Source organism: Tachypleus tridentatus, chromosome 1 (assembly GCF_004210375.1).
Source record: "Tachypleus tridentatus isolate NWPU-2018 chromosome 1, ASM421037v1, whole genome shotgun sequence".
NCBI lineage: Eukaryota > Metazoa > Arthropoda > Merostomata > Xiphosura > Limulidae > Tachypleus > Tachypleus tridentatus.
This window is the reverse complement of record NC_134825.1, coordinates 164,148,088-164,162,278: the sequence shown is the minus strand read 5'-3', so window position 1 is coordinate 164,162,278 and position 14,191 is coordinate 164,148,088. Positions and strand designations below refer to the sequence as shown.

General features: G+C 34.4%; 1 protein-coding gene across 3 annotated transcripts in view; it reads left to right on the top strand.

Annotated features, from left to right (window-relative positions):
- Positions 1-11,309, top strand: part of LOC143229670 (uncharacterized) — a 208,038-nt gene extending 196,729 nt beyond the window's left edge. For 2 of the 3 annotated variants that reach the window (XM_076462344.1, XM_076462322.1), the window contains exons 12-14: positions 2,121-2,206; positions 7,087-7,198; positions 10,333-11,309. In XM_076462344.1, coding sequence (XP_076318459.1) covers positions 2,121-2,206; positions 7,087-7,198; positions 10,333-10,472 — 338 coding nt within the window. In that variant the 3' untranslated portion in view covers positions 10,473-11,309. The remainder of the gene's footprint in view (positions 1-2,120; positions 2,207-7,086; positions 7,199-10,332) is intronic. The other variant, XM_076462333.1, reaches the window with a different exon arrangement.
- The last annotated feature ends 2,882 nt before the right edge of the window (positions 11,310-14,191 follow it).

Genomic DNA, 14,191 nt, shown 5'->3' with positions numbered 1-14,191 from the left:
GTAGCTTTGCGCAAAATTTCAAAAGACAAACAAACCAGTTTTAGGGTGTGAGCATCTTTTATAAGTTAGCAAAGCATGATTGTAACTTGATACTCTTATAATAAAACGTTAGTATTAGGCCTAATAATGATGTCCTGTGACAAGTGTATTTACGTATGATCGCTTGAAAAGTTGTTTCTTTTATTTGAACAATGATTATATTACAACATGAATCTTTTGTAATCGTCCTGTAGCTAGTACGGTTACGTTAAGACATTTCAGATTTGGTTTATGTACATATATACAAATTCGGATTAAGTTATTGCGGGGCATGTAGCATATGTTATAAAGGGGCCTTAAATTTTTAAACAAAACATAAATGTTAAACACATGTATATAATCTTAGTATATGTCCTATCAGTCTTTACGTGTTGCCAGCAAATTTGGCTGTAAATTCTCTTTGGTGAACTATTTTCAGCCATGAATCGGCAAGAATACAAGTACGCACATATTGCACTTTTCTGCACGTAACAGCAAATAAATTTCAAAGCCTTCAAAATCCACTTATAGAGCGTTTCATCTATATTTTGTTTAATGAGAAACGATCTATGGACTTGTGTCTTTCGCTTAAAGTGCATAACGAAATGAACAATCCATTTTTATCAACATAGAATTTGGGAATGGCCAACCCATGTTGATAGCTAGAAAGCATTTAGCGCGGACCTTTGAAAGTGCGAGACCCCTTAGCATATGTTACTTTTGCTACTAGGATAATCCGGCACTGCATATATATCTACATGAAAGCATTCTTTATAACGTGAGTGTTAGCTAATCAAATTACCGACTTTTTTAACATTAGTTTCAACTTAGCTTCTGATGGCTCTTGTTTTATTGTATATAATATATAAGTAATCGCATCAATCATCAGTTTTTCTGATATCAAACGCTGGGATCAATCATTTCTAGCTGTTACTCTTTAATAGAAGAAAAGAGAAATATTGAAATATTAAATTACTAACTATGAAGTACTCTCGTACATATATATATATATATTAAAATAAAATATGTATTCATAATGTAAAGACATCGTTCAACGTTTTTCCGTACTTTGATGTCCTCTTTGTATAATTTATAGATGAAGATCATTTTTTAAAATATTTCACATTGAATAACATTATATTTAGACGTAGCTTAAGAGTTTAAATATATTTGTCTAAAGCACCTTGTTTCAGCGATATATCTGTATAGCATAAACAGTTTAAAACTACTCATAATAATGCTGTAGCTATTATTATAAAACATGTTATTTTTACATTCTATGTTACTTGAAACAATATATTATTTTATGAAAAGCCAAAATACCAGCTTTGTACATTTTGTTCTTCCAAATTTCGGACCAAAAGGCTATGAGTAAATTATATTTAAAAACACACAATGAAATGTTAAAGTTGTTTGATTCTTACAAACGTAAATGTGATTTTCTAAAAGTGATAAAATGTCTTAAGAAGTACAATAATAAGTGTAAAAGGTCCATAACTCAATATTATTGTGTTTTTTATTACAAGCTGCAACTTGTACCACAAGAAAGATTATTTTTTGGAACAGGTACAACGTTTCCATCAACGGTACGATCATGTTCAAGTACACACCGTAAAGAATTTCTTAGTATTCAAATGAATATTCACCAAACTAACAATTCTGTATTCCATCAAATAGACATATTGACTTAATGGTATTTTACACCATGTCATACGAAATCAAAACGAGACTGTCAAGGACTTTGATTATGAAGTTGTCATTCACTTATTTGATAAAATTCTTTATAGATGTTTATCTCTCAAAACACCCTAAACTGACTGACAGGTTTAATAATTTTTCCCCTTATTAACTCAATGGAGGAATGCTTCAGTATTAGGTACGTACTATAGAATTTCAGTTTATATTAGTATAGGTTTTAACTCATTATATCGTCTTAATAAAGTACTCGAACCTATTTGTTAACTCAAGTATAACAATAATAATTAGAGGTGGAAATGTGTTTCTTCTACAGTTTACAAACTAAACCCTCGTCGCTACCACACGACAGTCACTAAGTGATGAAACAATATGAACGCTATTTAATTGATTTACTTTCTATCCAGGTTTCCAGTGTCATGGCAGTTGGAAAGAAAATGGAACTTATTACCTCATTGCTAGTGCGCTCAGAACTCGGAGAAGATATTGCATTGTAAGTTATTTTCACTCATCTCGTGAAACCAAGCAGTCAGTTGGTGGGTCTGAATATAAAGAAGGTTTTTCTTGGATCGGATCGAACTTAACTAGCCGTCAGTGTATTCACGAATCGTGATCGCTGTGTTTAAAACAGCCCCGTTGTTGTGATGTTACAGCATCTAATGAATCATTGTTTGCTTTATATCTACTTATCACCGAATCTTCTTTTGTGTTTTTCTACCCAGATTACGTTGTTTGCCACGTTATTGCCTCATCTCATTTTTTATTGAAGTTTAATTTATGTTGTAAAATACACTGATGGTAAGTTAGAATGTGACATTTATTTTTATTAGTCTTTTAAAAAGATTGAAAAAATGTCAGTAATTTATAAATCACTGGAATAAAACTTTGGAGTTTTTGTATTGCTGCATGTAAATATTCGTGACATTTCTTCCTATAAAACACAAGGATTAAACATTGGAGCTTTTGTATTGTTGCATGGAAATATTCATGACATTCCTTCCTATAAAACACAAGGATTAAACTTTGGAGTTTTTGTATTGTTGAAGGTAAATATTCCTGACATTTGTTCCTATAAAACACAAGGATTAAACATTGGAGCTTTTGTATTGTTGCATGGAAATATTCATGACATTCCTTCCTATAAAACACAAGGATTAAACTTTGGAGCTTTTGTATTGAGGCATGTAAACATTCGTGACATTCTTTCCTATAAAACACAAGGATTAAACTTTGGAGCTTTTGTATTGTTGCATGTAAATATTCATGACATTCTTTCCTATAAAACACAAGGATTAAACATTGGAGCTTTTGTATTGAGGCATGTAAATATTCGTGACATTCTTTCCTATAAAACACAAGGATTAAACATTGGAGCTTTTGTATTGTTGCATGGAAATATTCATGACATTCCTTCCTATAAAACACAAGGATTAAACTTTGGAGCTTTTGTATTGAGGCATGTAAATATTCGTGACATTCTTTCCTATAAAACACAAGGATTAAACATTGGAGCTTTTGTATTGTTGCATGGAAATATTCATGACATTCCTTCCTATAAAACACAAGGATTAAACTTTGGAGCTTTTGTATTGAGGCATGTAAATATTCGTGACATTCCTTCCTATAAAACACAAGGATTAAACTTTGGAGCTTTTGTATTGAGGCATGTAAATATTCGTGACATTCGTTCCTATAAAACACAAGGATTAAACTTTGGAGCTTTTGTATTGTTGCATGTAAATATTCATGACATTCCTTCCTATAAAACACAAGGATTAAACTTTGGAGTTTTTGTATTGTTGAAGGTAAATATTCCTGACATTCGTTCCTATAAAACACAAGGATTAAACATTGGAGCTTTTGTATTGTTGCATGGAAATATTCATGACATTCCTTCCTATAAAACACAAGGATTAAACTTTGGAGCTTTTGTATTGAGGCATGTAAATATTCGTGACATTCTTTCCTATAAAACACAAGGATTAAACTTTGGAGTTTTTGTATTGTTACATGTAAATATTCGTGACATTCCTTCCCACTTCAGTGAAATAAAATACTATTTCACAAATTTACTGAAGGGATAGTCAGAGAATTAAACCAAAAGAAATATGAATCGATGGTTAGACTGGGGAAAATCTATGATTTTAATGTCAGTTTATTATTTTCACATATTTTGTAACCTAGATAAAAACTAATCCGTCTGCAATTTCAATTTTAAAACTCTTTTTTTGATTTTCTTAATAGTAGAAAGAAGATACTACAAGTCAACTTGACAAAGCCTAGGGTAAAGAATGTCGTGGATTTGAATCCTCGTCGCTTAACGTGTTTCCCCTTACAGCCGTGATGGCGTTATAATGTGATGGTCAATGCCACTATTCGTTGGTAAAAGAGTAACCCAAGAGTTGGCGGTGGATGGTGATGACTAGCTGTCTTCCCTCTAGTCTTACACTGCTAAATTAGGGACGGGAAGCGCAGATAGCCCTCGCGTAGTTTTGTCCGAAATTCAAAAGCAAAAAACAGAAGGAGATATAATAATGGTTCAGCGGTTTGTCTGCGGACTTACAACGCTAAAAACTGGGTTTCGATACCCATGGTGGGCAGAGCACAGATAGCCCATTGTGTAGCTTTGTGCTTAATTCAAAACAACAACAAAATATTAACAAGTTCTTTAGTGAAGAAGATATAATAGATATTAATAAATTATTTATTGACGGAGATATAATAGATATTAGGTTCTATTAATATTTTATACCTGTCTGTTTTACTAAAATTCCAGTCGTCGTCAAATGAATGAAGAATGTTTATTCTCATGTTTTACAAGTTTCGCTTATATCTTATGAAAGTACAAATATTTTTACTTGCAACTCTCTCTTAGCCAATAGGCAATAGAACCTCTAAATACGCTTTACAACAAATTAAATAAAGCTTATTTGCCTTCTACAGAATAAAAAAAAACTTTTTCAGCTAAATTTCACACTACTTATTATGTACCAACGTAATTAAAAACTGAGTTGAATCTTTATTTGAAGCCCACAACGCGGAATACAGAGGACTGAGTGCTTTATTAGAAAATGAATTAAAATATGCAAATCGGCAAGTCAAAGCACAACCACGTCCCACGTGAAGTCTTTGTGGAACGGGATTTTTTGGAACTATTTTGATATTGTTTTCCATTCGTAGGTTGTGTGACTCCACCAAGAAGTAATTGCTTATAGAAAAGGTATTAACAGCCTTTTCCGACACAAAATAAAACGCTAAAAGCAGGGGTTCGATTCCTCTCGGTGGGCTCAGCAGATAGCCTGATGTGGCTTTTCTCTAAGAAAACACACACCCGACGTAAAATATTTATACACTTACATCATAAAGATATGTTAAAATCGAGAATGTATAATTTCCAAGATGGATATCCTTGTAACAATTGGAAACCAAAGAAATATGGATAAGCTTGGGACAAGAAGGACCATCCAGAAAGATACCTGCAACAAGTCGTATTCTAGACATGACAAACAAAGTGCAACGTCTTATAGCAGGTTAAACTTCATGGAAACACGAAGGTGAGTAGCAGAAGTCATCCATGTGCTCCAGGCAATGACATTCTATATTATCAAGAAGAATCTTCATCTGGAAAAATAACACAAGTTACGTATACGCAAGATGCTTACATGACAAATGCATTCAATAATCGTATATCTCAAGCCGCTGGAGAATCAAACGGGTATTCGTACTGTTTCACGTTAAGACACACTAGTCTAGTCATCTATCTATTTATGTGTGATCAGAATATTGAAAAGTGCGTTGGAAAACCGTTGTCCTCTCCTCGTAGACTCGATGGATTATGGAAAGCAAGTAAGGAGGAGTGATGTGTTTTAGTCATGACAGATCTTTAACGATAGAAACTGCGTTGCAAGGCGCTGTTAAAGATGTACAGTCGTCAGATAGATCATGGTCTGACATGGTGACGTTGACTATTACTACGTGATGAGAGTGCAAAACCGTTTTAATCTATAACATACTCAATTTTTGCACAGTTATTAAACAAATATCTCGATGAATTCTCTCCAGGCTTACTAGTTGTTCATCTTTTTTCATATCACAGCTGACATTTCCAATACCGGAGTCTTAGATAAGTAAGTTTGGACGAGGATTTCGATACTGGAGCCGAAAAGTCCACTGAAACGTCTTACATTGAGCTGTTAATAATAATAATAAAATAACATAAACTCGATACTGTTTTCTATCAAGGTTGTTTTGAAAGTCAACTTATTGATTGAAGTCATCTTTCTTAATTCGAGTAAGAAGATACGAAAGTCCTGATTTATCTTTTGTTCTTGCTTAGCTTTTGTGTTTGATCAGTTTTAGTAACTTTGAGATGGGTTAAAGTGACTGACGAGAAATGAAACTTATACAGACGTAATTAATGTTAATAGGATTTTAATCTTAAAAATATCAGAATTAGATTAATTAATATACAACGAAAAGTTTCCGTTTTAGACAGCACTGTTTGCTTGTCTTTGTTTGTTATTGAATTTCACGCAAAGGTACACGAGAGTTATCTGTGCTAGCCGTCCCTAATTTAGCAATTTAGCACTAGAGGGAAGGCAGCTAGTCATCACCATCCACGGCCAGCTCTTTGACTACCATTTTACCAACGAGTAGTAGGATTGAGCGTCGAATTATAATGACTCGACCACTGAAAGACCGAGTTTGCTTGGTATGATGGGAATTCGAACCCGCGACTCTCAGATTACGTGTCGAGAGCCCTAACCATCTGGCCATGCCGGGCCTTACACAGCACTGCTAGTCCAGGTTAGCTCTTCGCTAGAATATGGTGAAGCAATCTGACAGTATTTGTTAGGAATAGTAATGTTCCGTTAAAGAACTGGAGATATAGTTAATTATATTATAGTTATCCATTGAACAAAAACATTAAAAAATACTATTTATGAGGTAATATTGCATTTATGGTTCTTTTTTGTTTCACAAATTTAGCATACAGCTACAAGACGGCTACTTAGCTACTCTTGTCTGACTGAATAGTGGTATTTATCTGGTTCTTTTATAGCCAGTGGTGCAGCGTTAAGTCTGAAGACTTATAACGCTACAAACCGGATTTCGATGCCAATGGTGGGCAGAATGGTGGGTAGCTTTGTGTTGAATTACAAACAAACATACCCTAATAGTAAATCGGCGGTTATTACGTTTCGCGTGCATGTTTGCGTCAACGGGCTACGTATCAGAATCGACAGATTCACCATCCGGGTATTCTAAGCTCCAGGCTAGGCCTAACTCCTGCATTTTTGATAATAAGAATAGAATGATTTCCTGTACAGTTCAGCTCAAAACCTGTTTCACAAACATTCTTGTTTGTCCCAGGTGTTTGCGGAAGACGATCAAACTCTTCACTTTTCCGGAAGTCCTGACGTTTGCTTGAGGAACATGAAACTCGGAAGAGACGGATTCATCGCCTTTAGCCTCACAGGCAAAAGTAAGGGTTCTTATTAAACTGTTTAATGTTTCTTAGGTTTCCACTTTCAGTTTCTAAGAAACGTCAGGCCTTCAATTTTCAAATGACATTTAGTTATTTCTATATCACACAAAATTACTTTTTATTGGATATGGAAGTTCACACGTTCAGTGGCGCAATGAATTAATTTATTAATTTTGTCATCAGAGAAACTTTAATCTTGTTTTTCATTATCTTATGAACTAAGAATGGCCCGGCATGGCCAGGTGGGATAAGGCGTTCAACTCGTAATCTGAGGGTCGCGGGTTCGAATCCCTGTCATACCAGACATGCTCTCCTTTTCAGCCGTGGGAGCGTTATAATGTGACGGTCAATCCCACTATTCGTTGGTAAAAGAGTAGCCCAAGAGTTAGCGGTGGTGGTGATGACTAGCTGCCTTCCCTCTTGTATTACACTGCCAATTTAGGGACGGCTAGCGCAGATAGCTCTCGTGTAGCTAACACGACATAACAAACAAACAATGAACTAGTAGCTTTGCGCGAAATTCATAACAAACAAACAATGAACTAAGAAAAGTTACTATTTTCACCAGAAGGAAATTGCAGGGAAGATATTAATTACACTTAAATTTTGCAGGAAAGCAATAAGAGAAGGACTGTTTGTTTGTTGTTAAACTCAAAATTACACAATGGGATGTGTGTGTACTATGGGTACAGAAACCCATGATTTTCAATGTCATAATTCCTCATAGTTACTGCTGAACCACAGACGGATATAATATAAAAAGCCTAGTGCTTCAGACAGAAATTACTTGAAACGTATTTTTTCACATTTATTTTAGTTTATTCGTCACCGGTTTCAAACCATAAATGCTAGCACAGATAGCCCTCCTGTAACTTTGCTGTCTTTCTCACTAAAGTTTGCAAAAACCACTCTTTGTGGTATTAAAAGCTAAGAATGGCTTATGAGCTATCCACTCATTTGTGCCTAATTAGTAACTGAAAATGAATGGCTATATAGGCTGCTAATCATTACATAGACGAAACATTGGAATCCAGTAAGCTTGGAATTTGTGACTAAAATCACATTGGCAATCTTGTACCATTCCTCTTGACTTGTAAGTTACGGCTTTCACACCAGAAGCTTATAAGAATACAGTTCAAGTAGCCAGTGGTCAAGTTTTTGAAGATTACTCGTGCGTGTGTTGGACGGGGGGATGTCATTTTGGTGATAGTTAATAGGTCGTTGTAATCATAATATAACACTTGCAAAAGGGGAACAGATCATGTCAGGCTTTAACCGAAACCTATAGATCTGAAATGTGGTTTGGGATCCTTAATAGATAAAATAAGAGAGATAAAAATATTATGTGGACTTAGTGGGTTTTGTCACATATTCTTGGTTTATTGGATTTCAGTTCTTCATCAGCTGCTGGTGTTTAAATTGAATTATTCCTAATTATTTTCAACTCTTTTCTAGAATAAAAATAAAACTCTCTAGGAGCTACATGAATTCCTTATCAGATGCAGTGATTGTAATGTTTATTATAGTTACTAAAATATGAAAGTCCATATCCTCAATCTTTCTTATCTTTAAACGTTAAACGATGTATATAAATCATAATGTTTGAGAATAGATTAAACACAGGAAAGGTAGAAATCTTTGTTTTTAGGTTTTGATGGTGCATATATATATATATATTGTGTGTGTGTGTGTGTGTGTGTATTCCTGCCTTTAGAAGTACTTGCGTTATAATTCATTTCTTCAAGCATGTTCAATTTGAGAAACGCTTGGAGTTTTATTAATTCTTCGATATGTAATGGGATTCTTTAGATTCCTTTTGAATTTGTGTGTTCATGAGAGTGACAGAGCTATAGAGCTAACCAGAACAACTCAACAGATCCCCACCAGGTGGCATATGTTCGTTTTTTTTTTACTTAACCTTGATTATACTTTTCTTTCGTAATGTCGTCGTCAGCTCAGTTTTTGGTTGTTGTTTTCTTGCGAAACTTTTCGTCGTTAAAAGTATGTTTGTGAGTGTATACACTATTATCAAACCATTCATCCCACGTTGCTGTAAACAGTAACCGCTTTAGGCAATCAATGAAGTCTTGTGTTCTCAGGTTCTTAGTAAAGTGTTTATTTTAACCTCAAGATATAATACGGAGTTAAGAGTTTATGTTAACATGAAGAGGTCATACCACGTTTAGAGTTTATGTTAAAATGTAAAATACATGAAGAGGTAAAACGTTTAGAGTTTGTGTTAAAATGAAGAAATAATACAATGTTTACAGTTTATGTTAACATGAAGAGGTAATACCACGTTTATAGTTTATGTTAAAATGAAGAAATAATACAATGTTTACAGTTTATGTTAACATGAAGAGGTAAGACTCCTTATTTTGTGAACATTTCTATCTTACATGTATATGTTTGCACAATATATATTTCACTGAATCTAGAGTATGTTGCATAATATCTATTTATACAAGCTTACACGGATACTGGAAAAGATTTAATTCGCTTATTTCGTTTTGTTTGTTACATGAGCCACACGAAACTCTGTGATTGAACACACATGTTTTGTTCTGTTCGATAAATCGATTCGTACAACTCTTATTAAACCTATATCACACAAGCTCAACAGTTTGCTAGTAAGTTACATAGTTTAAAATATGTACTTAGGATTTTACGCTTTCAGTTATTTCTACCAATAAAATATTTGAAATTACATTGCTCAAACAACTAGCTTACTTTGTTTATAGTTAGAATATAAAAACACTAGGTATACATTTGAAACACCAACTGCGAAACTCCCCCCTCTCTCAAATTCCACTCCTTCACTGAAACTTAGTCTGTCTGGAACTTCGAGCAAAGAGCCTTAACTACCAACGAGATAATGTTAGGCTTTTACCCGAAACTTACTTTCAATAATGTAGAAATGTCATATAATAATCGTGGTTAATTTGAACCTAGAATATACCAGGTGAGATCCTATCTTGCTTTGATTTGTTTTTCAAGTGTATTACGGAAAGAGAAATCAATGATTTTCAATGATTTCACATTAACTTCCCAAAATGCTGGAAACAGTATGACTTCTTGTGTGAAAATGATTATAATTAACAAATGATTTTTTTTTCGTTCTTTTTCTTTAGGTTTATGCAGTGATACCAATGGCACCTCTAGTCATGCTTGGTTTCTACTACTGGTGTTAGCTGTTCTGGTGTCGTTTCTACAGATTGTGACGAGTGAAGTTACCGTCTTCGACTGCTTGTGTCCCCAATGCAGTCAATAATTCTAACAAACAGAGGCGAGTGGTGACGTAAAAACTAATTGTTTGGACATCTTCTTTTAAAGATAAAACATGATGAGCGAATTAAAGTGTCTCCCAATGCTGTTTATTAAGGCATATTGTTGCAGACACTTTGATAGATTTTAGCCCAAAGAACGTCAAGCACTGTTGAAGGACGGCTCTGAAAGATATAGAATACGTAACCTGCCCCAGTGGCAATAGAAACAACGTGTGTGATAATCTATACAGATAGGACTTCAAGTAATTTAACCAGCTGTATTCAGCTTACCTGCACGGTTTCCGGTTTTAACAAACTTGGTTGGATTTAAAGAAGGAGTGTTGTTATGGCTGTACGCGATATTATTGTGTACAAATGAAACCATGGTATAACATTTGATTAATTACGTTGTGAGTTAACTCAAGTCGCGTGGTTAAGCTTCAAGCTTCTTGCTTCTATTATTTATTTGAAAGAGAAAATTTTAAAATTATTCCTTACTGTATAAAAAGAGTATCTGGGGTGTTTGTGCAATTTTGGGTTACTTTGCATCTAAAGCTTAAAGCAGTCCACTTTAAAAATGCACTTTCAAAGAGTTTTGTTTGTTTATTTTCGTATGTAAAACTTAAACCTACCTTCATTAAAAACACATGTCCGGATATTTGTTTTTTGTTAATTTTTTGTACCTAAAGCTTGAAAATACGACATTAAAATGCATGTCTGGATATTGTTTGTTTATTTTTGTTAAAACTTGAAAAATTTCTACATTAAAACCGCATTTCTGGATATTTTTATTTTGTTTTGTATTTAAAGCTTAAAACATACATTAAAAACTCATGAACGAATACTTGTTTTGGTTTATTTTTGTATCTAAAGCTTAAAGCATTTTGCATTAAAAAACACATGTGAAGCCAATTTTAAGTCATTTCTATATCTTAAATCTCAAAATCGTATGCACTAAAACACACATCCGGGCAATTCCTGTGTTACCTTTGTGTCAAAACCTTAAAGCAGTTTATGTTAAAAACGCATGTCTAGGTAATTCTCTGGTTATTTTTGTATCTAAAATTTAAAGCAGTCTACATTTAAAACGCACGTATGGGTAATATGTTTTTGTTATTTTTCTATCTACAACCTCAAACAGTCTGTATTAAAGACGCTGATTAACCATAGAGTTTTACGCACCTTCAATTCCACTTCCGAAACAAACCTAATCGCTTGAAATTACCGGTGCCTTTAATTCGCTATTTCTCAAGTTTCAAAGCGAATAGTATCTAAAGTATTATAGCTGCATGACTATAGCCGTGAATGTAGAAATCCAGATAACTGAAAATAGTGAAATAAAATAAATATTTTAATCATTTCATATCGTGTTTTCTCCTATCACTTTAAAATATATATAAATACCAGGTTTAAGGCGTTCGACTCGTAGTATGAGGGTCGCGAGTTCGAATCCCCGTCGCACCAAACATGATCGCCCTTTCAGCCGTGGGGGCGTTATAAAGTGACGGTCAATCTCACTATTCGTTGTTAAAAGAGAAGTCCAACAGTTGGCGGTGGGTGGTGATTACCAGCTGCCTTCCCTCTTGTCATACACTGCTAAATTAGGGACGGCTAGAGCAGATAGCCCTCGAGTAGCTTCGTGCGAAATTTAAAAAACAAACAAACAATCACCCTCAAAAAAAATATAATACATTCAGGTAATTTGGCACGAACCGAACTGTAACTTTTTTTTAATCATCTCAATGAATGAAACTTGTTTTGAATGGTGTATTTGGTTTACTTGCTGGCTTTTATGTTACTTATCCCTACAGTAAGTTGTATTATGTACATACACAGTGTCATATGAAGGTCATACATATTTCTCCAATTCATCTCAATGCTTTGCTTGTTTGTTTTTGACTTTCGCGCAAAGTTACTCGAGGGCCATCTGCGCCGTCCCTAATTTAGCAGACTGGAGGGAAGGCATCTAGTCATCACCACCCACCGCCAACTCTTGGGCTTCTCTTTTACCAACGAATAGTGGGATTGAGTGTCACATTATAACGCCCCCACGGCTGAAAAGGCGAGCATGTTTGGTGCGACGGGGATGCGAACCCGCGACCCTCAGATTACGAGTCGCACGTCTTAACCCACGTGACCATGCCGGGCTTCATTTGAATACGTCTTGTTTAACTGCACGCTGTTAAAAATCATGTTTGACAGTCCATTCACTGCTTTGCTATTGCTGGACAAATAAAATACTAGTTTCAAAATGAATTATCCGAACCTTTTTCCATCTCCAGTGATCTAATCATAGAATACTTGCATAGTCATTATGCATGTTATGAAATAATTATTTCGCTGTGTTCTCGTAACTCTTATGCGTGTTTCATGCTTAACGGATCTTAAAGTTTCTCTTTCCTTTTACACTAACGACACTCTTTCTACTTACTCCTAAGAGAACTATTTGAATAACGTTAGTGTAACGGTAGCTACATTGTCATTGACTTCCTAGGTGTTATTCATGTAAGAAAACGTTTGATAATTTATACTACCTCATAAATTTAAATTTCCCTTTCTTATCTAACAAGAATTAAAAATTAAAATGATCTTTAAACTGCTTTAAAGGAGTGCGTGAAAAAAAAATCACTTGTTCAGTAGGTCTCTTTGGTTCAGAAATAAGGTATGTCCACAAATGAAAGCATCTGCTTAATAAGACGAGCACTGTTCGAATTAAATGTGGAAGAAACACGATAATCAATTACAGCTGGCTAAGCCTAACCATGTCAGGCCGTATTCTATCTATAAAAGAGCCTTGTCGCGTAGCGTACACTACAAAAGACTCAATTATGATGTTGTCATGTCCAAATTACACTACCCTTTCTTGCATGCGTTGCATAAACCGTTTCGTGTACGAAAGTTTCTAGTTCTAATAACGCATTTTAACAGTCGGATCACACCAAAATTCATAGGCACAGAACTCGGTGTCTCGATCGATAGATCTTTGTATACAATAGCATGAATACCCGTTTCATTCTCCGTCTGACTGAGATATGCAAGGATTGTGGTAAAGGTGTGACTGGCAGCCTTATCTAGTTCAACCCATATTTTGTTGGCTTCATTTCCAGATGGAGATTCTTCTTTATTATATTGCTAGTTTTATCTGTGCCACTGACCTTTGTGTTCGCGAATTCTCACGAATTACAATACGCCACATTTATTTTGTCACATCTGGAAATTCTAAATCCTAATTTGCGTCAAAAAGAGTTGTTACATACCCTTCTGAAAAGCGATCCATTTTCTATGACGTAACACTACCTATGAAATGTCAAACAATGTCAAGATGTAGTTTCGCCCTTATATTGACTTTAGTTGCTACGTTACGTCGTTAGTTTTCTTACTGAAAATCGTTTTTAAATAACGCGCGACCATATAAACGTATGTTATTTCCATTTGACTTTAATAGTAAGGTATATCAAATTGCCTGTAGTTTAGGTTTAAAGCCTCTACAAATTAAGTTTATGTTTAATATTATCGTTAATTATATGTAAAGCATTCATTTTTATTTCACATGGAATCATTTGTATTTATATTAAATTGAAAAAAATATGAAACACGATTTACTGCATTAGTTCACTTGTTATTTTCAAAACCTGTTGTCTGAGTTCCAATTTCAGATTTAATCGCGTGCTGAAAACGTCAGAGCTTTAACGAAGTTATCAGTGCTTTGTATTGATCACTTCAT